The sequence below is a fragment of the Amaranthus tricolor genome, chromosome 1 (assembly GCF_026212465.1).
Source record: "Amaranthus tricolor cultivar Red isolate AtriRed21 chromosome 1, ASM2621246v1, whole genome shotgun sequence".
Classification (NCBI taxonomy): domain Eukaryota; kingdom Viridiplantae; phylum Streptophyta; class Magnoliopsida; order Caryophyllales; family Amaranthaceae; genus Amaranthus; species Amaranthus tricolor.
In genome coordinates, this window is record NC_080047.1 from 18,725,594 (window position 1) to 18,748,848 (window position 23,255).

General features: G+C 34.8%; 1 protein-coding gene across 1 annotated transcript; it reads left to right on the forward strand.

Moving 5' to 3' along the window:
* Positions 1–7,560: 7,560 nt before the first annotated feature.
* LOC130806921 (signal recognition particle 14 kDa protein-like) lies at positions 7,561–15,065 on the forward strand. Its single transcript, XM_057672204.1, has 4 exons — positions 7,561–7,725; positions 7,857–7,950; positions 8,043–8,152; positions 14,748–15,065. The coding sequence occupies exons 1-4, from the start codon at positions 7,660–7,662 to the stop codon at positions 14,904–14,906; spliced, it is 429 nt and encodes a 142-aa protein (XP_057528187.1). The 5' UTR covers positions 7,561–7,659; the 3' UTR covers positions 14,907–15,065.
* Positions 15,066–23,255: the final 8,190 nt, after the last annotated feature.

The following is a 23,255-nucleotide window of genomic DNA, read 5'->3' on the forward strand; positions in this document are numbered from 1 at the left end:
AGCTTGAGAATTTAGCCCGAGACCATGCTAAATACCTCTATATGACTTGAAAGCTCATTAAATGACCCTCAAACTTTCCTCTTCTTCGATCAAAGCCTTCATGGTTTAGAAAACGGCGTCTAAAGATGTGATGATGCATAAATTATTGGAAATATAATGCAAACACAAATAAACAAACCGATTTGTATTTCCCTTGTGTGGATGGCAATGGAACTCTTTGCTTTGTAAATCACCAAATGGACACCATGAAGATAAGGTTGCGACAATCAGAGAAGTCGCTCGGAAACTTGATATGAGTAGAAGGCGTTCATGCACTTTCCTATTGTGATATTTCTCCCACAAAGATGCTTGGGATGATAAATGAAATTCACAATGAGATACAATCTACACAACAAAATCCTAGCACAAGGAAATTGCAATAGTAAATACAAGTGTCGTAGTGAATTATGAACTTTGATGATATTAAGAGTTAATTACTCTCTCAATATAATCTCATGAAAGGAAGAACAAGAATAAGAGTATTCTTAAGAGAGAAATCATAAATTATATGAAATTGGGATGGAATGTCCCTTGGCATGCAACCTCTATTTATAGAGCTATGCATCAAACAATACCTCATTTTGAAACAAAAGTGTTTCACCAAACAAAGCTTTTTCACCAAGCAAACCTTATGAAATAATGTAATGTTTCACCAAGCAAAGCTTATGAAACAAAGTAATGTTTCACCAAGCAAAGCTTATGAAACAAAGTAATGTTTTACCAAACAAAACTTATGAATCAAAGTAATGATTCATCAAATTCTTTGAGGCATTTAATTTGGACTTATAATATATTTATTTAAGGCCCACTACTATTTTAAGTATGTAGTATATACAAATCTAGGTCTATATACTCTAAATGTTCAACATAAATAAACCTTGGTAGACATGATTGAGGACCACAATGGCTTGAAATTTGCTTGAATACACTCGAATATCAATCATTAAGGCATGAAAAGGCATACAACGACGAATATACTTCAATTAGCAAATCATGATCACATTTAACCTTAAAATGCTAAAAAAAGCTCTCGATAAACTACAAGGAACGCGCAATAAGTGTAAAATACTACACTTATCAGAACTTTCTACCATGCCCATTAAAATTTCCACAACCTTGTCCTTGTCCTCTTCCGCTTTCTCGAAAATTTTCACGTCCGTTACTACGATTATTATAATTTTCACGTTCTTTATTTTCAACAGCATATGCTTCAGGCACATATGTTCCCATTGAATGTGTCTCACGGACTACTAGAGATCCAAGAGGTCTATGATTTTTCCAGACAAGATCATTATATGTTGTTCAGCTAGTGAGAATACTACACTTTGATTTGATTATCGTTTAAAATTTTTTCCCTATATTGTTGTTGCAGAATAATATTTGAGGGATGAAAAGTAAATAATGTGAGTTCAATCATTTTTGGATCAGTTACTAGGTGTTCACAATATTTCAATATTGATGTAATTCTGTATAATGTTGAATTACACTCATTGACGGTTTTTAAAAATCTGAAAATCTTAAAGTCTTCCGCTCATAGCTAGCTTGTGGAAGAAACACCTTTTTATGATGATAAAATCTTTCAACAAGGGAGTCGCACAAACTTTTGGGATGTTTTATGAATAAATATTTTAATTTGATGCTATCATGTATGTGATGCCTTAAAAGGACTAAGGCTTTGGCCTTTCTTGATTTGTGGCTATCCATATTTTGGTAGCTTGAGTTTTATCTGTTAAATCTTTTTTTTTTTACTTCTAATACAATATGTTTAAGTCTTTGAGCTTCTAAATTAATAACGACATATTCTTTCCATTCTAATCAAGATTTTTTGTCCGGTTATATCTAATACTCTCTCTGATTCTTTTCAATTGTCCAATTTCTTTATTTGGGCAATTCACTTCAATTGTCTTATTTCTATTTTAGAATATAATTTTTGGACCAAATTGTCCTTATACCATTTATGTAATTACCAAAACGCCCTTATTTTTTTTACTAAACTACACAATTTAACCCCCCAATACCCACTACATCACATGAGTATACTATTCAAGATGATCTATTAGGAATATTTGGGAATATTGTGATTGATATCAAAATCACTTATATGGCAACAATATCTTATGGCATTATTCTAGGATATTAGGGAATATTAATATTATCTTGTGGTATGTTTTTAGGCTAAGTTTACTTAATTAGATTACATCCTTATATAAAGACACATTGTAATTAAGAAAGAAAGCAAGAAGATTTTACAGAAAACATTCATCTCTTTGTTAGTATTGCTTTATCATGGTATAAGAGCAAGGTTTAATTTTTTTTTTCTTTCTTCATGGCTGGCGACAATACACAGCAGCCACAAAAACTTGATTCCACCTCTCCTTTCTACCTCGGCGCCCATGATCGTCCAGGTGACTTTATTACTCCGGTTCGACTCAAACTTGATAACTTCGATTCATGGGCACACGCCATATACATAGCTCTTTCCTCTCGTCGCAAATTCGGATTCCTCGATGGCACCATCACCAATTATTCTCCACCCGCAACAAAGGAGGATTGGGTCGTTGTTCATTGTATGCTCGTTTCATGGCTTATGAATACCATTGATCCGGAGGTAAAAAGTATGTTGTCTAACTATGATAATGCTAAGCATTTATGGGATGATTTGCATGAACGGTTTTGTGTTGTCAATGGTTCTCGTATTCAACACTTAAAGTCTCAAATTAATCGTTGTGAACAAACTAAAACTATGACTGTTGCTGTTTATTTTAGTAAATTAAAAGTTTTATGGGATGCTCTTGCTCAATTTGAACCTTTGATTTGTTGTAAGTGTGGTCGGTGTACTTGCAATGTCGGAAAGCAACATGAGAAAAGGCGTGAGGACGATAGGTTGCACCAATTTTTACTTGGGTTACACTCTGATTATTATGCTAATACATGATCTACCATTCTTGCTCAAGATCCCCTACCCTCACTAAACAAGGCATATCAACAAGTTTAACAAGAAGAACTGGTTCGTGGCTTTGATCGCGTGAGGGAGGAGACCACTCCTGCTGTCGGGTTTGCTCTTCGTACCACAGCAGGTACTGGTCGAGGAAGCAGCAGCACAGTGGTGTGTTCTCACTGTTAGAAACCGGGACACTCGTCCTCTAATTGCTTTTCTTTACTAACCTGTACTCATTGTAAGAAAAAAGGGTCACGAGGCTGCGCGATGCTTTGACATTGTTGGGTATCCGGATGGTTGGAATGACAAAAGCAAAGGTCTGAAACACACAGCTGCTCGAGGCAAAGGAGGTGTGCGTGCTGCTGGACGTATTCCCGAGTCTGTCTCACATGCCTCTGCCAATGCTGCTGCTGGTAGTGCTCTTGAATCAGTATCACCTGCATCAGTTTTCACACCCGAGCAATGGAGAGCTATTACGAGATTCTTTGGTAATGCTACAATACCAGAAAATCGCCTAAATGGTAAGTTTGATATATCTTCTTGGATAATTGATTCAGGCGCTACTCATCACGTCACAGGTGATAAGTCATGGTTATTTTCCATTCGTCAAATTCATTGTTCTGTTGGTTTGCCAAACGGCGAAACCGTAATTGCTTCTATGGAAGGATTGGTTCGTTTATCCGATACGATTACTCTTCATCATGTTTTATATGTACCTAATTTGAGTTGCAATTTACTTTCCGTCTCCCAACTTAATGATAACTTACAAACTATTGTCACCTTCAATTCAAATATGTGTGTTATACAGGACCACACGAAGGCGCTGATTGGAACGACCACTAGGAGAGATGGATTGTACTATTTTAGCAAACATGAGATGGTGACTGCTATCAAAGCTACTTCGACTCTAGAACTCTGGCATAGGCGTCTTGGTCATCCTTCCGAAAAAGTAATAAAGTTACTTCCCCATGTTAGTAGTAATAAGGATCATCTAGCAAAAGATTGTGAAGTGTGTTTTCGTGCTAAACATCATAGGGATGTCTTTCCGTTAAGTGAAAATAAATGCACTAGAATATTTGAGAAAATTCATTGTGATTTATGGGGGCCTTATCGACATGAATCTTCTTGTGGGGCTCGTTATTTTTTAACAATTGTTGATGACTTTTCTAGAGCTGTGTGGATTTATTTATTGCTTGATAAAATCGAAGTTTTCCCAATGTTTATGGCTTTTTTTGCTATGGTTGATAGACAATTTTCACAAACTGTTAAAATTGTTCAAAGTGATAATGGTACAGAATTTAAATGTTTGATTGATTATTTTACGGCCACCGGTATTATTTTTCAAACCTCTTGTGTGGGTACTCCACAGCAAAACGGAAGGGTTGAGCGTAAACACAAACATATTTTGAGTGTGGCAAGAGCCTTGAGATTTCAAGCTCAATTGCCGATTTATTTTTGGGGGGAGTGTTTACTCGCGGCTGCTCATTTAATTAATCGTACTACAACACCCCTCCTGCAAAATAAGACACCCTTTGAGATTCTTTTTCATAAACCATCCGTTTTTAATGCTATTCGTACCTTTGGCTGTTTATGCTTTGCTCACAATCAAAAGACCAACGGAGACAAATTTGCAAGCAAAAGTCGGAAATGTGTTTTCATGGGGTATCCTTTTGGGAAAAAGGGATGGAATATGTATGATCTTGAACCAAAAGAATTTTTTGTATCTCGTGATGTTAAGTTTATTGAAGATGTTTTTCCATTTGGATGTTTGGCGGATTTCAATGTTGATTCGAATATTGTGGAACATGGAGATATACATGAGGATTTTTGTGATCTTGGTATTTGTGATGATAACTGTGACATTGAGGGGCAAGGAATTGTGCGTAATGGTTACGAAAGCGGAATACCACAGCTTACGGTGCAGCAGTCCCCACAAGCTTCTGTGCCCACGCATCCTACTACCCCTGATACTCTTCTAGCAGAAGCTGACTCGGGCAGTGCTGCTCCATCGTCAGTTGTCGCTACTAATGATATTTCGGGTATCGATAACATGGGACGTGGATTTCGTACAAAGTTTCCTTCGATCAAGCTTCGCGACCACGTCACTGCATCCGTGTTTGCTAAAACTCAGTCTTCCTCTCTCCCGGCACCGTCCTCTGATCACACTTCAGGTACTCCGTATCCCTTAGCACATTATATTCACTGTGACAATTTTTCTGTACATTATCGAAAGTTTATTGCAGCTATTATTAATGCACTGACCCCAAGTCCTTTAAAGAAGCAATGAAACATGTTGGTTGGCAGAAATCCATGCAGGAGGAAATTCAAGCTCTCGAAGCTAATGGTACATGGACTTTGGAACCTCTTCCTCCCGGTAAAAAGGCTCTCGGAAGTCAGTGGGTCTACAGGACCAAATATTTGTCCAATGGCACAGTTGAACGACTCAAATCCAGGTTGGTTGTCTTCGGTAATCATCAACAAGAAGGCATTGACTACAATGAGACGTTTGCTCCGGTTGCAAAAATGACAACAGTTCGGATTTTTTTGGCCATTGCTGCTTCCAAAAATTGGGAGCTACATCAAATGGATGTTCATAATGCCTTTTTGCATGGTGATCTCGCTGAAGAAGTATACATGAAACTACCCCCTGGGTTTGAGAGTTCTGATCCCTCCTTGGTATGCAGATTACGTAAGTCATTGAATGGTCTCAAACAGGCTCCCAGATAATGGTTCGCAAAGCTTGTCACTGCTTTGAAAACATACGGTTTTTTACAGTCCTATTCTGATTATTCTCTTTTTTCGTTCACTAAGGCCAATATCCAGATTAATGTTTTAGTGTATGTTGATGATCTCATTATTTCTGGGAACGATTCCGCTGCATTATGTACTTTTAAAGCATATTTGAGTGATTGTTTCAAAATGAAGGACCTGGGTCCTTTGAAATATTTTCTGGGAATAGAAGTGGCTCGTAGCTCTGCAGGTCTGTTTTTGTGTCAAAGGAAATATACCTTAGACATCATTTCTAAAGCTAGTTTGTTAGGGGCTAAACCAAGTGGGTTTCCCATACCACAAAATCATAGGCTCGGCTTGGCTGATGGAGAGCTTCTGCCTGATCCGGAAGTGTACCGTCGATTAGTTGGACGTTTAATTTATCTTGCAGTCACCAGGCCGGATTTAACCTATTCTGTACATATATTGTCTCAGTTTATGCAGGAACCATGCATTGAGCATTGGGAGGCTGCTTTAAAAGTGGTTCGTTATTTGAAGGGTACCCCAGGACAGGGTATTTTGTTAAGTGCAGATTGTGATTTAACTCTACAGGGTTGGTGCGATTCAGATTGGGCTGCTTGCCCAATAACTCGTCGATCTCTTACGGGTTGGCTCGTGTTTTTAGGGCAATCCCCTGTCTCTTGGAAAACCAAGAAACAACCTACTGTCTCTCTTTCTTCGGCAGAGGCTGAATATAGGTCCATGGCTGCATTAACTTGTGAGTTGAAATGGCTTAAGGCCTTGTTGTTAAGTTTGGGTGTCAGACATCCGAAAGCAATTAAGATATTTTGTGATAGTGAATCCGCTCTACATATAGCAAAGAACCCTGTTTTTCATGAACGAACCAAGCATATTGAAGTAGATTGTCATTTCGTCCGAGATGCAATCAATGACGGATTAATTTCTCCAGCACATGTTCCTACGTCATTTCAATTGGCTGATATATTTACAAAAGCTCTTGGCAAGAAACAGTTCGATCTATTACTCTCCAAGTTGGGCATTCTTGATCCTCATGCTCCAACTTGAGGGGGGGTATTAGGAATATTTGGGAATATTGTGATTGATATCAAAATCACTTATATGGCAACAATATCTTATGGCATTATTCTAGGATATTAGGGAATATTAATATTATCTTTGTGGTATGTTTTTAGGCTAAGTTTACTTAATTAGATTACATCCTTATATAAAGACACATTGTAATTAAGAAAGAAAGCAAGAAGATTTTACAGAAAACATTCATCTCTTTGTTAGTATTGCTTTATCATGATCCCCCCCACTTTCTTAATATTCATGCCCAATCCAAATGGGACAATTGAAAAGAATTGGAGGGAGTATATTGAGTAGTCTTTTGGTAATTTTTGTCATACTTGCTTTTGGAGTATTAAGAGTAAAGCTGGTATTGGCATATTAAAACTAAGAGGCAATGAAGAGAAAGTATAATGAGTAAAGTTAAAGATAGAAAGTTTTACTCAAAGGTGAGATTTTTTACTCGGTGAACTTGCATATTTATAAGCAAGTTCTATCTACAATGTGTCGAATACATTCACATTAAGGTAAATCCATTAATTATCTTTCAAATTATATTTCAACAAAATGACAATTTTGGTTAAATTTAGGCTTTCACTTCATTTATTCACCTTTAAAAAATAAGTAATCATTAAAAATAAATTTTATTAAGTAAAAATTTTAATGAGTAAAACTCAATTTTAATTAGTAAAAATCAATTGAGTAAAAATAAAAAAACTAAACAGTTGAACGAAACATCACTTTGCTAATTACTGTCATTAAATCATAAATTCAAGACCAAGTGACCCAAGCAAAACAATAGACTTCTGTTCTCAAGTTGCCTCAATTTCCTCGCTGGCAGTTGTCGCTCTTAGTCAATCTCGCAAAACCTTTACACTTTTTCGATGCCTCCGGCGCAACCTCGTAACCGATCTTCCTCGGCCACCGGATCTCCTTCATCATCCGTCAAGGTACACTTTCTTTTCAAAATTTCATTCATATCTTCTGTTGATCTCATTGTTGAATTATGCATAAAAACACTCAATTACTCGAGAACTTTGGGTTAATCTTGAATTGGTTTGGTGTGTGCTTACATTTATAGGCTCCATTAAATCCGGACTCATTTCTGACTGAATTGACGGCTATGTTCGAGCGAAGTACGGATAAGGGTTCCGTTTGGGTCACTCTTAAGCGATGTAAACCCCCTTTTGCTTTTCCTTTCTTTATTTAGGATGTTTAATTTTGGTAGTTTTTTGTTTTAATTTTGTGCTGCATTGTGTGATCGTAGCATCGATGAAGTCTAAGGTGCAAAGGAATAAGATGCAAACTGCTGGGGAACCCATTGATTACCGATGCTTGATTCGGGCTACTGATGGAAAAAAGACGATTTCAACTACGGTAATATTACTGAACTTTAGTTGGGTCTTTTTTTCGTTAAATTAAGTTGCTATTGTTGTTTGAACCTCGAGCAATTCCATGAATTTCTGGCTTTGTTCCATATGTTTTGAACTTGGATTTTGGATGAACAATGTCCTGGCATGATTGATATTCAAAGAATTTCTTATCTTTTGAGAGTTTCTAGTGTTGATTGCTCACGTTGTAACTTTTGGAGCTTAGGTTTGTTTCACAGCTAAAGATACTTAGGTACTAGTGAAGTCTAAATTTCGTTGAGTAATACCCGTTAATCTAGTTAAATGGAATCAAATTATGTTTGAAGCTTCAAATTTATAAGTAGAAATTAGTGTGGTCTCAGACATTTACAAGGCTTGAAGCGAGAAATAGAAATTGGGCTCCTGAGCAATGAACATATTTACATAAAAAAATAAGAATAACTATAAAAACTTTGAGACATGCAAAGATGAGAATTATATTACCTTAAAAACTAAAAAATTATTAGTTGTTGAATATTTGTTGTTTTAGCATAGCAAAACATTCACATACTCATATCTACACATCTTATTTTCTTCACTTCAATGGAAAAAACACGAATTAAACAAATTTAGAAAGAAATACACAACTTGAAATACCGTATTAAAAAGATAGAAAAGAGAACCATTAATTAGCCCAAATTCCTCACTAATTAATACAATTATCATCTATGTTTATCATAGATAACATAATAGTTATCTATGTTAAACTAATGCAAATTATCATCTTTTTAAAATAGATGATAATTTGCTTTAGTTTAACATAGATAACTATGTTATCTATGATAAACATAGATGATAATTGTAGTGGTTTTTTTCTTTGTCAAACAAAAAGGCAAGAAGAGAGATTTCAAGATCAATAGATAACTATGTTATGTATTAAAATTAAGGACTATGACATATTATTAATGAAACTTGAAAAGTAAAAGAGAAAATATGTTATAGTTAAAATACACCATATAATTTATTAAAAAAAATTTAAAGTGGAATCCATAAAAAAGGGGGTCTTGGTCAATCGCTCTAGATGCTCCCCCTTAATAGCCCTCGGCTGTGGTAAAAATTCGAGTTATTCTGAGAGGTTTTGATTATCTTTGAAGAGATAAAGCGGTAATAATTATTGGTGGTTTTTAGTTTGAGTAAGCTAATGATGAGAGCATCACTTTTGTTTTTGTTACTAGATCATCACTTTTGTTGGTTTGATGATCCTAATAGTTCCCTTTAATTGTTCTTTTATTAGAACAAGTTTTTAACTTGTCCAATGTATTTAGTTACTTGGTAGCAAGTACTAATGTCCTACACACCTAGTTTTTGTTTACATAGAGAGGAATGTACTACACTTTGTTCATGTTTGAATTAAGTTTACGTTTTACTTCGTTTAAAGAACAAAAGATTAATGCCTTAAGTTGGGCCAAACTAAAGGAATTACTATGTTGGTTTTTTACTTCCACTTCATTTCACTTTGTACCCACGTTGGGTCTTTGACATTTGGATGAGTTTGGAAGCTTGACAATTATTTTTGAAAGTGCGAGCATAGAAAATTTTCAATATAAATATACCGCTTTGATAGACATTTGGATATTAGGGTAGATGCTCTACATTTGATATTTATTTTGAGTGGAAATTGTGGTATAAATTGGGCCCAAATTTTATTCACACATTTGGGCTCCTCATTTCGAATAGAAAATGCGGAAAATTTTCAATAACAAAGAAGTCTATGCCTTAGGACATGTACCCATGACTTTTGTACATACCTATGTCATACTTGAGTTCTAAAGTCTGAGTATCCTAATATGAATATCCTTGTGATGCTTTCTACTTGAAGAATTTTCTTCAAAGTTTTAGTGATTTCTCTTGGATCGCTTGAGCCTTGCTCTAGTACAATGTCTTCATTCATACATGAACTCATCAAAGAGAGTCATCATAATTGCTGTAATTCTTAACATTTGCCTTATCAAATTCATAAACAGTTCCTATAGTATGCTTTCTTTTCTAGTTCAAAATGTTAGCCAAGGCTTATTCATGGATTATGGACTTCATTTTATTTGTTGCTTGCATTGTTTTTGTAGAAAATTGATGCAAACAATTGGAGTGTTCTTTTCTTTATATTTTTTATTAAGAAGGATAAAGCATTGTATTTGATTCATTAAAACTCTTGTACATATATGGGATAAAATTGTCAAGAGCAAACATTTCTTAGACCCCAAGATGATAGCACTACTGATTTCTCCCATGCCCCTTTTTGTTTGTTTCCCTTTCCTTTTTGTTTTGCACTTAGTTGTTTGCTTTAATTTATATTCTAGGTTTTGAATTGATTCATAAAACTCATAAAGTGGCATGCGAGCACATCTAGCAGTACTAGGTGACAGGAGTATAACGTATTTGTTAATTTTATGAAAAATATCTAATGCTTATATGGTTATTCATGCAAAATTTTGTCCAATCTTTTTAGCCATTGAAAAGAAGTTTTAAGTTTGATCAATTGAGATATAATCAACTCAAGGTAAATAAGCTTTTAAAATAACTTTAGATGACTACTTCTTTTGTTTTATTTATTTAAAGTGCAACGTTTTTGGTTGGCACAAAATTAAAAAAGTAAGAGAAAGGTCATAAGTGTACTGATATGGTCATGCTTTTAGATAATAAAATGGTTTTAACTTGCAAGTGTGCGTATGATAGGCTAGTGGTGGATACAAATGTTTACATTCAGAAAAGAAAGTCTTTCTTTCAAAAAATTCGATAAGGAAAGATCATTTAGAAAAATTGTCTAATACTCCGTTCAAATCTATAGAATTGCTACACTTTTCTCTTTTGGATGGTTTGGTAGACTTGCTAAATTTCTAAAATTAGGTAGTGGATACCGCCATTAATATGAGAGGAAAATAGTAAAAAAAGTTGGGGTGCAATGCAAAATTATTAACCAAGCAAAAGGCAACATAAATAATTCACTGAGATAGAGTGATTTTACCATACAATTAGTTTTTAGTATTATTGGGTTGGTTGTAGTTTTACCTAGCCAAACAAATTTGAAAAGTTACACAAATTATATCCTTTGCGTTTTTATTTTACTTAAATAATAACTACTGTTATTCATTATGTAGTCTTGCCTTATTTGTTCTTTATATATAAGATTGGACATAGCTAAGTGGAATCATGTTGGTTTTGCTTAAATACGTAGGATCCAAATATCAACTTTCTTTTTAATTTTTAATTATGCATAAATAGAGATGTTAATGATCAAAGCAGTGCATTTGATGCATTGTTTTTTGTATCATGGGATGAACCTTTCTTGTATCATTGGACAAACCGCCAATCTCTTATTCGGAACATTTGTTTCGAATTGCAAGTCAACCATGTCCGAAATCAGTGGCACCGTTTTGATTTGTTGAATAATGTTGTTGTTCTTCATTCATCAGGTACACTAGGAAAACTTTTATCAATAAGAACTAGGACTTTGATTGCATATGTAAGCGGCCATTTGTATATTATGTGATTGAAGTGTGTCTCCAAAGTTGAAGGACAAGTTGAATATTAAACTAATGCTACTACATGAATCAAAATGTTTGGCTTTTAGATTGGATCATCGAGGAAAAATGGGAGTAGGGAAAATGTACATTCTTAGATATATGAACAAACATACTTTGAGGGATAAAGTTCGAAATAAGGATATAAGAAAGGGCTTAGGAGTCGTTAGTATTGACGAGGAGATGAAAACATCTTTTGAAATGGCTTGGACATGAGGAATTAGTGAATTGGTAAGGGGATAGAAAGTTGAAACTTGAGAGATTTAAAAAGAGAGTAAGATCGAAAATTACTTAAACGAAAATTCGGAAAGGTTAAGATGGTAGAAAATCAAAATGAATGGAGAAGGAGAATTTATGTGGACGGCAACGTGAACCGATGTATTGATCCATGTAGGTGATACCAATCATTTGGTATTTTGGCTCTGGCATTGTTGTTGTGGCACCATTGTTCTAAGGTTATCTAGGAAAATGTCCCGCATTTCCGTTCCCATCCCACCTCTAGTACGTATTTTGTTAAGGACAATGATTGGATGACACACATGTAATGAATGTAGCAAAAACCAAATGAGCATAGTATGAACATATCAAATGATCACTATTTCTTCGATTTCCGAGTCATAATCAATAGCTGAATGGTTTAAGTTATAGCTTTGGAAATGCCATAGGCTCTTGTTTATTGACGATTTGACGTTTTTAGTTCCTCTCCACATAGCATTTGAATTGCTATGTTGTCCTTTTTTGGTCAATTTCTAATGGGAAAATGTTGCACGTTGCACTTAAGAGATATATATAACATAGGTTTTTGACTTTTTAAGTCAACAGAAGACATCTTTTGCTTGGATGCTTAAGAGTTAGTACGTCTTTCAATTAAGTTTGGAGTCTGCTTCTAATTATTTCATAAATTTATTTAACTTTAATTTGAGTATTGAATTATAGGTATATGCTATGTATTTTTGGGTGATTTATGCCTTCGAAACAGAGAGGGAGGTTAGCGACTTAGAAAATTGTTGAATACTAATAATAGGTATATGCTATGTATATACTTTAGCTCAGAAATTAAAATTCATGCATTGTCAATACTAAAAATTGCTGGATTTAGTGCTGTTAACTGTCTAGTTCCTGAATCTGTCATATGATGAGATTAAATCTTTGAAAAGTTTTTGGAGTGGAATAACTGTTTTTTAGTGTAATAAACTACAGTCAACTCAAGTGGTCAATACTAAGTTTTAGGACTGCATTTGCTATTTTTCAAGCTCATGAGACTGTTAATATAGTTAATGGCTGCTTGATGTCTAGAAAAATGAGTGTTTGGCGATAGGTAGTTGTTATTGACTCATTGTTATTGGTTACATTTGTTGTGAATCAATCAGTGATTTTGGTTTTCTTGACTTTACCGAACTATTCTTTCTTAGCTGTCTTGTTGGGAGCAAAGAATGTAGGCTAACATGCGTTTATAGCATTGTTACATGGAACGACATTCGGTTTGGAACAGTGAACGGGAATGGGAATGGGAACAGGAACGGGAACAAGGAATGCAGCCTAGATTGACTCGGGGACGATTGGGTACTAGATACATTATGTATAAAAATTATATTTGAAAACAAAATCAAATTAAAATAAATATTTTGCTATAAGAAATTTTTTTTAAGTTGTATTTTTTTGGTTTTCTAGTTTTTATCTTGTTTTTCCTCCCTTCTTTTTTTCTTTAATTTGTAAATGAACGTGAAAATACCCTTTAAAAAAGGTCTTCTACACCAGGACGTCACCTTAAGTGATTTGGGTCACGGTTTGTGGTGATTGGGGACGAACGTTCCCAGATCGCCAAACGTGGCTACGTTCCACATTCCATTGAAATAAACTTTATAGGTACTTGTATCTGCAGATATGTAATGACATAGCACTCTGATTATAATACTTGTTTTAAGTTGAGCTAGTATTACCACTACATGACTCTTGGACCTTGGTTACCAAAACAATTTCCATGCTTGTGACTTCTCTGTACTTGCTTTCTGATAGGATGGTATCTCCATTTTTGATGGATTTGATATATAACTTATGTTGCTTTATCACTCTCAAAATGTTTTTGTAAGCATTTGAGTCTTCATAGTTTGATGATAATTTTTTGTGTAATCTTCAACCTAAAGTATTATACTCATCTGCCTTTATGTTATCTACTCTATATGTATCCATGGAGTATATAGAATAATGGAGAGTAGAAATTCTGCAATGGGGAACTCTTTATATTGTTTTGTATGATGAACATTTGTTATGATGAATGATGATGATTATATCAATCTCTGTCTGTATTTTACATTTTCTCCATAGATTATATTCGTGATGTGCATCTGTTTTTAGTCTGTGAATGAGATCTTAAATACTACTTTGTATTTAGGTGTACTATGTTGGCATGTAGGTTAAAACTCTTGATATACAATAAAGGAGGAAGTGTGTGTCATAGACCGACAGGATGTTTCCTAATTTGATTGTGTACAAATTTTCTCATTGGCAATTCTCATATGTTGCTTGATGCATTCATGCATTAGCAGAAAATGGCTAATTGGGTATGAATTTTTGTAGTTGCTCAACTACAGCAATGAATCATGAGATTAGGTCTTTGGGGTTTTCGCCTATGCAAAAGCAAAACTCTATGTTGAAAGCCTGTTATCCAGCACCGTGTTGCATGGAAAGTGGAAATGCTTGCGAAAGGGCATAATTCCTCTTGAAACATGATTATACTTCCTAGATAGAACCCATCCGTAAGAAAAAAAGAACAAAGAATAAAATATAAGTGACTGATTTTAGTAGTAGTTAAAGAGGAATGGAGAGACGATGAAAGAAGTGATTATTTTCTATGATATTAATTGTTCTTACAGAAGCATTTGTGCTGAATTTCTCCAAGTAAGCTAATGAATTTGGGAACGGGTATTCTTATTAGATGTTGGAATTTTAAACGGTCTTTGATGATTATTCAAATGTGAGAAACATAAATGTATATTTTTAACTCATGTGTTCCGACATATTTCTGAACGAAGATTTTTGTATCAGGTGGGTGCCAAGGAACACCAGCGTTTTCAAGCTTCATATGCAACCGTACTAAAAGCTCACATGACTTCTCTGAAGAAACGAGAACGGAAGGACAAGCGAAAAGCTGAATCAAACAAGGCAACGGAGGGCTCCAAGAGGTTGGCTTCTTCAGCTAAGTGAAAGTGAATGTGTTTTTCTCACAAAAAAATTAGAGACAAGTTTTTGTGTCCCATTTGAACAGCTTGAAAAAATTTTGAAAAGAGAGAAATATATTAGACTATTTCAGAGCGTTGCACAACCTTATATTTTCTGGTGAGCACGTGTTTGTTTATTTGATGACTTTTAGAGTTTAATGTTCAAATCAGTTTTTTTACGTACTTTGCAACTTTTGGTAAAAATTTGAAAACCACTTAATCGGATTATCAACCTAAAAAATTTAAATATCTAATTTAGAAATATTTCTACTGAGATATGCAATAGCCGTTCCGAAGTTGATTTACGAAGATATGAACCATGAATTATGTGGCCGTGCTATCAGCTTATGAAGAAGATGGCCAAAATTTGACAAATTTGAATCATACTAGAAGGCATCTGGAAAAAAGTGTGTATTCCTTTGAAATGGTCAATAAGTACGGCACTTTTGGTCCTTAAACTCTTTGTTAACAGAAGAAAAAAGCATATATTCACCCAGTAACATCAAGGGTTCATGAATAAGACCTTACTTTTCTTGAAAGGAAAAGGGTTTATTTTTGTTTAAATTATCTTCTTGGTAGCATTTTCTGGTTGATTTGAAATTCATGTTTTAGCAACCTGAGCAACGTGTTTGAATTGTTAGGCTACTCTGATTGGCTTGCATTGATAAAGGACTAAAGGGGTTCTGACTGGATTTTACTCATTTAAGGATCCTCTCTGCTGTGATCAAACTCTGAATTTACATCTAAAATTATGGTCTAGAAAGTTCAGGTCTAGATTTAACTCACCTTTCCGGCTCTTATATGCATACTTAATATCCTCTGATGTCTTGAATAACTACATTTCTCCCTTTTATGTGATAGCTTTTTGAGGAAAGTTTAGCTTTGAAAAAAAGACGGACGTGGTATGTGCTCTGGTCTTTGGATAAAAACTAAAACGAAGGTCTTGAATGTGGGATTGTTTTGCTATACCTAATTTTCATTGTTTTAAAATCGCCTTGTAACGTGTTGTTATCATACTTGTAATTAGTGATGGCCACGGTTCGGATTGGGCTGGTTCCGTTCTAGTTCCGGTTTCATGTGGAACCTGATTCGAACGTTTCCGGTTCCGGGCGGTTCCAAACGGTTCTTTGGCTGTTCATGAGGCGGTTCCAACTCCCGGGTCGGGCGGGTCGGATCATCGGTTCCATTCTTATTTTTCCTTTAAATATAATATAAAAATACTATAATAATGCGGACGTACCTTTGATGATTACTTGATTATTAGTGAAATTCATTGCTTGTCATCGTTATTAGAATATTTACTAAAAAGAAGGTAAAAAATAAATTAATTAGAAACGATAAAGATGATTAATCAAAAAAGAGAGAAAATGGACTTGAACCTAGTACCCGAAGGAATACTAAGCTGCCTACGTATCCCGAAGGAATCAAAGCCCGCGTAATTCTTTGTCATACCTTTTATTTGTAGTTTTTGAATGTTGATTGATCGTTGTCCGATATTCATGATCCTATTCGTCTTCGTCATCATCATCTTGTTGGTTAGATGCTTCCGCTGACTCTCCTCCTGACGATGATGCAGATGTATGCATCATCATCCATGAATCATTTTCGTCTTGATCATCATCGTTCTTGAGTCCTTGTATTCGTAGCTCCACTTGATCCCAATCTTTCTTACAAACACATATTTGAATAGTATGTGGGGCAAGACGAGATCTCTTTTCGTCTAGAACTCTTCTACTTGCACTCAAAAGCAGACTCCGACGCAATCGTAGAAGCAGAAATTGCAAGGACATCCTTTGCAATTTTCAATAATATGGGAAATTTTATGGATTTTTCTTTCCACCATTCTAAAATATTATAGCTACCTTGGTCAAAGTGATTTTTAAGATAATTATCTAGTTCTAAATATGAAACGGAGGGTGAGGAAGAAGATGGTCCTACAAAACTATCATCTATGCTTATTATGTTAGCTATTATGAGATTATAATAAGTGGGACGTGCCGAGATGCTAACACGCCTATACGTATCGGGACTTGGGTTATATATACTAGAATTGTAATCATAAAGTTCTGCTAAAAGTTTTTTATAATTTCCAACATAATGATGTACATCACTAGGCGGATGATTTAATGATTGGTAGTAAAATCCAATTAATTTAGTAAGGATTTTCGTCTAAAAACATGGGTCTAAAATTGTCACAATTCCATAAATAAAAGGAAAATCAGTAAAATACGTCTTCCACTTGGTCCATCATATCTGCAAGAATCGGCCTTTAAAAATATATTAGTTTCATTATGCGAATGTTTAAGAAGATGATAAAAAAATAGTAATACATTCACTTATTACTAAGTGGATGTTTGGTTCCTAAACATATGAAAAAATCTTAGTTGCATGGTCATACATTTCTAATATTTTCTGTACACCTATAGCTAGTTCCCATGTTTCATCACTTATACGGCTATCTGTACACTCAACATACAGTTGTGTTATAACCGGACAACAAGCAATAACCTTGTTTAATAAATCATGGGTTGAGCCCCAACCTGTAGGAGTATCTAATGACCAATACACTTTTTTTAGTTGATAATGGTCACATAAATGCTTATATCTTCTCTTTACCTGTCCAACTCTAAGCCATTTCACTATGTCTCTAATGGGATCTAATAAATCACTTAGTTGTCTAATACCTGCTTGGCAAGATAAGTTAACAATATGAGCACAACAACGTACGTGTAATAATCTACCACCAAGGATAAAACTAAAAGCAGGTTCGTTATACAAAAGTTCTATGCATTTAATGTTGGCGGTTGCATTATCGGTAAAATAACAAAATATTCTTATCTAACAAGTTCCATTCTTTATATATCTCTTGTAAAATACATCTGGATTGTCGGTTGGTTCTTTTGTAAAATACGACCACACATGTGAAACAGCTCTACCACTCTAGTAGGTGGCATTGCCGGAAAAGGTTGTCTTACTGGTTCATCTTCATCTAAATTTAAATATAAAGACATACTCAAATACCACAATATATAAATAAATAATATTTTAAAATTTAATCAATTTGAAGAATAAAATTATAAAACTAAGCAATAGTTTGGAAATTGACTCGTTTACCACGAGCTTGTCTTTGATGTTGTTGTTGTAGTTGTTCTTCATGTGATCTTGTTGATGACTGTCGAGATCTATGTATCCCAGTAGGGGTCGTTGGTTCCTATCCTTGTTCTTCTTCTTCTTCATCAATTTGTATTTCTCTTTCCACTTCTTCTGCATAATTGTGTAATTCTTGGTCGTACCCTTTTGATAATTTGGTTCATAATTATAATTACTAATCGAAGGTGTTGTTGATACCGACGGAGTTGAAGTTGTCTTTCTTTTGGAGCTAGAACCTCCCAATGATTTTGCCATTTTAGTAACTTTTTTAGATGCTTTTTTCAAAAAAGAAGACATGGTAATATTGAAATAATAATAGAATTAAAAAAAATAAATAATTAATAGACTAATTATGTAATTAACTAAATTAAGAAATAATTAAAAGACTAATTATGTAATTAAGAGAATAATTGCGTAATTAAGTAATTAAGTGGAGAGAGTAAGTAGAGAGAGTAGGAGAAGAGATGAGTTGTGAATGAAAATGATTGAAAGTGATGTGTATTTATAGGAAAATTTCCAACGGCTAGTATAACGACTATATTTCCGGTCCGGTTCCATGGAACCGCTGTGCCGGTTCCGGTTCCGGTTCCATGGAACCGTTGGGCCGATTCACCCGAACCGATTCCGGTTCCAGCCCGCGGTTCTTAGGTCCGGTTCAAGCAGTTTTTTTCCGGCGGTTTCACGGTTCCGCGGTTCGAGCCAGTTCGGAACCTGTCGCAAACGATTCCAGTTTCGGGACGGTTTCAAGCGGTTCGGGACCGGTTCGGTTCCGGGTAACCCGCTCCGTGGCTATCCCTACCCGCATGTAAGAACGTCTCAAACAATAATTTGTGAACTATTAATAAAAAGTAAAAAAAAATCGTCTAATTTTTATTTTGTACCAGCTGGGCCTAGCCAACAAAGAAGCCAAGCGAACTGATAAAGATTTAAAAAATTAATAAAATTTTAATTAAGATTTTAAAAATTAAGTGTTAGAAAAAATTATTTCACAAAATAGAAATCTTCGAATCATAACATGTGATCAAAAATTGACCACTATTACGAACTATTTAAAATCAACTCAACAATACTATTAGTAACAATGGGCCATTTTAAAATATATAAAAAAAACAAAAAACGTTTTACAAATCCCCACTACTATTAATAGCGGACAATTTATAGTTTATTTATGTAAAATAATAATGATTCATGATCTCTTATTCATTAATCTCTTAGTATATATACATAACAATCCTAGACCCATACATAATCCCTAGATATAAACATTACATAATTAATCATATTATGTACCCTAAATAATATCACAAAAACTTTGACGAGACAGTCTCATTATGAGACTGTCAATTGGGTCGGCCTAATCCACTCGTGCAACAACCTCACATGTTTTCCTTCATTTTTTCCATTATTTTGGCATTGATTAATTTTGACCTTAAAGATATCCATTTTGACTTTAAAGGTATCAATTAAAATATAAAATTTCAATTTGGACCTATAGTGATCAATTTTAACGTTAGACTAATTAATTTTGACCTAAATATGGTTCTGTTTTCACAACTTTCAGAACAAAGTTTAATAAAATGGTACTATTCTATCATTCTATGGATAAATTTCAAACAACAAATTAATGGTTAATGACCAAACTATCAATAATAGTGTTAAACATTGCACAGTACAAGTACTCTTATTCAATGTAAAATGATGGTTCTAATGGAAAATAAGAGTATTTGTACTCTTTAATCATCGATCAATAATAGTGATATTGCTCTTTCCTCAACAATTTCAGTTCATAATGGACTTGGAAATAAAGTTGTAGGTGTAATGTTTGCTAATCCTTGATGTGAAGGTGGACAAAGTGTCGATCTCAATTATGTTTTGCCAAATGATTCAATGAATGCTCTTGGAAAAGATCAAGAGTTAATGACTGCTTTTTTTATAAAAATTTAAAGTTTGATCTAACTATGATCAATTTAGACCTTAAAATGATCCATTAACTGAATGCTTTTTGGAAATAATTAAATTTTATGACTGCTTTGTTATAAAAAGTTTCAATTTCGATCTAAAAATGGTCAATTGAAAATTCAATTTTGACCGTAAAGGTATCAATTATGACCTTAAATAGATCAAATACTGAGCGCATAGAGGAGAAAACTATGTTTGGGCTGATTGAACTATCCGTCTCATATTGACATGATCTCGTCCAAGACCAGCTGAAATAATATATTACAAATATACTACTACCTTAAATAATATCTTTCAAATATATGCTAATAATTTATAAGATGCAACAATTATGATAAGACTCCTAAAAGTTAGTTTTATTAGTTTCCTCTTGCCCCTAGATTGCAATGATTTTATTCTATGCATTTAAGGCCAATGCTAGTCACATGAGATGGCACGTTAAGCACTATTTGGAAGCTACATCACCTTAAGTTATTGTGGGATGATGAGATTAGATGTTCAACGTCTCTAACAGGGAGAAATTTCATTTTTTTGCTGTGTTGATGTGGACAATCAACAATGGACCTCATATCCGTACCGGAGATGAGTTGCTAGATGAATTGCATCAATTTGAATTTTGAGAGTATTTGACGAGGACGCATCTGACTAACATAGAAATAATCTAACATTGTGTTGGATGGAATCTTGGTACTTGGATCTAGCTATCAAGGTCCTAAAACCATTCTAACAATCCCCGTGGACTCCTAGAAGCTGAGCTGAAGGAGGGCTGCTCGACAGTTTGCTAGATCAGAATTGTCTAAGTGTTTGTGGTTGTTTCAATGTTCTTTTCATGATCATTTGTAGTTTTTGTCTGTGTCATTAATCAAAGCTTCCGCACAACATTAATCCTTGCATAACCAAGGCCTTAATCAGCCCCGGTTTCGCATCAAAACCAAGTTTGAGCCACTTTATGCGCAAAAGTGTTAAAAACGGTTAAAAACGAATAAAAATCGCAACTTAACACGTAATTTCTAGCATATGACCACAATTTTTAATTCTAACAACTTCAACACAATAGTATATACCAAATAGTGTTGTGTGCCAAGTTTCGTGCAAAACAAACCAAGTTTGAGCTACTTTACGCGCGAAAGTGCCAAAAACCGTTAAAAACACATAAAATCGAAACTTAACACGTAATTTCTAGCATATGACTATGATTTTCAATTCTAACCACTTCAACACAATAATATATACCAAATAGTGTTGTGTGCCAAGTTTCGTGGATAACAAACCAAGTTTGACCTACTTTACGTGTGAAATTAAAAAAAACGCTTAAAAACGCTTAAAAACGCATAAAATCGCAACTTAACACGTAATTTCTAGCATATGACTATGATTTTCAATTCTATCCACTTCAACACAATAATATATACCAAAGAGTGTTGTGTGCCAAGTTTCGTGCAAAACAAACCAAGTTTGAGCTACTTTACGCGCAAAAGTGCCAAAAACGGTTAAAAACGCATAAAATCGAATTTGTGTACCTTTATTGCTGTCCATTTTGGAAATGTGGCTCTGGATGTAGTTCCCATTTGTCCACGCACTTTTTTCATTGTGTTGAAACGCATGGGAAAAATAATACTATTTATATATCTATATAACACTTAATTAAAATCAACTTGGTAAATAATTAATATTACGTACGCATTCAACAACGCTTTGAATTTTGTGTTACGAGGCGGGCTTTGAGGTTTTTGTAATGAGTCAAAGACGTGCACAGTGTTCGTTAAAGGACATATGACCAAAAGTATCCAATGCAAACTACAAACGCAGATTTAAAATCAACAAATTAGAGATTAGGTGAGTTTAAAAATCAAAAGATAAGTTCAATTTCAAAAATAAAACTTACTCTTCCATATATAGAGCCAGAATGAACGTGTGTTTAGATGCAAGGGAATTAGTCAAAGCAGTCTGAATGTATGCTCTGACGTCATCTGGATCATTTACACATTTACTACCCGAAATCGACTCAGGACAAAACTATCCAATTTTTATTGGAGGTTCGCAAGAATTTAGCTCCTCGTAAGCCGCACTAAACTCACAAATAAGAAAATTTTGTTAGTAATTCGGTTATTAAAACAATTAAACAACAATGCCTAACTTGTAAGATAATGAACATCACCTCATGTAGACATGGAAAGGGGCTACGTTCAGCATCTCTCCTCTCAAAAATTGCTCGATGCCACTAGGACCAATAATTACAAACGGGCTCTCTAAACAGCAGTATTGCTCCTTAAGCAGGTTCAGAATGAGTGGGTCCTCCTCACTTATGCGAGATGCACAATAATGCAGCCATTTGCAATCTTGAGAGAGATCTTTTAACTCCTCATCAGTCAAAATTGGAGTGCTTGACATCGACTTTGACCCAGTCGACACCTTTGCTGAGGAACCGACCTATCTCCAAGATCCCTTTGGACTCTTTTGATATTCCAATTTATACAATTAAATTAGTGTGAGCATGCAATTAAAAAAATAAAAAAAAGGTACAAATGATTCTTACCATGTTAGTGAATCGGACCCAAGCATATGGCCATGTGATGAAACTACCTAGAGCTTGTGAGAGTTTCTCAATGCTCCATGCTGGCATTGGAACCGGGAGTGAGAAATCTTCAAACCCCTTTACAATAGTTTCCACGGCCACACTGATGTGGCCACTTGTAACAGGCATTGAATGCACTGTTTGGCCCTCTTTGTTTGGCTGGGCCACACCATATGCAACCACAGTTAAGTCGCCATCACTAGCAACACCTAACTGAGGCAGCAAAAGAGAACAAGGAGTCGCCTCCTAAAAATTGTGTCGTTTAGTATAATAAGCATCATAATAAGATATTAAAACGCGTTGCAGTTTAAATTAATAAGTGCTTATATATTTAAAAACTATGTACCTGTAGCACTGGCTCTGAAGTTGGCTCCGGATTTGGCTCCGGATTTTGAGCAACGGAGTTTATGTTCTTTGGTGTGAGGTTTTCCCCTTCAGGGGTATTAGTAATGAGCTGGGGTGCTACAGGATTAATGGGCTCGGGTGTTGGCTCGACCGAAGCGTTAGGATCCCCATGTTGACTTTCCTGATCCTTGACAATCAGGTTTGCCAAGTCAACAATGGGTGCTCCCATCTTCTGCAACACGGCGGCCAGCTTGGCAAGAACGTCCTTCGTAATCTCCGCTCGGAGGGTTGCTACTTCATCCCGCA

What these genes read in the sequence shown, in the direction of transcription:
- LOC130806921 (XM_057672204.1), top strand. Translation starts at nt 7,660, where the DNA reads ATGCCTCCGGCGCAACCTCGTAACCGATCTTCCTCGGCCACCGGATCT. An exon ending in TTGGGTCACTCTTAAGCGAT is followed by an intron (nt 7,951 to 8,042) that starts GTAAACCCCCTT and finishes GTGTGATCGTAG; the next exon opens with CATCGATGAAGTCTAAGGTG. An exon ending in AAAAGACGATTTCAACTACG is followed by an intron (nt 8,153 to 14,747) that starts GTAATATTACTG and finishes TTTTTGTATCAG; the next exon opens with GTGGGTGCCAAGGAACACCA.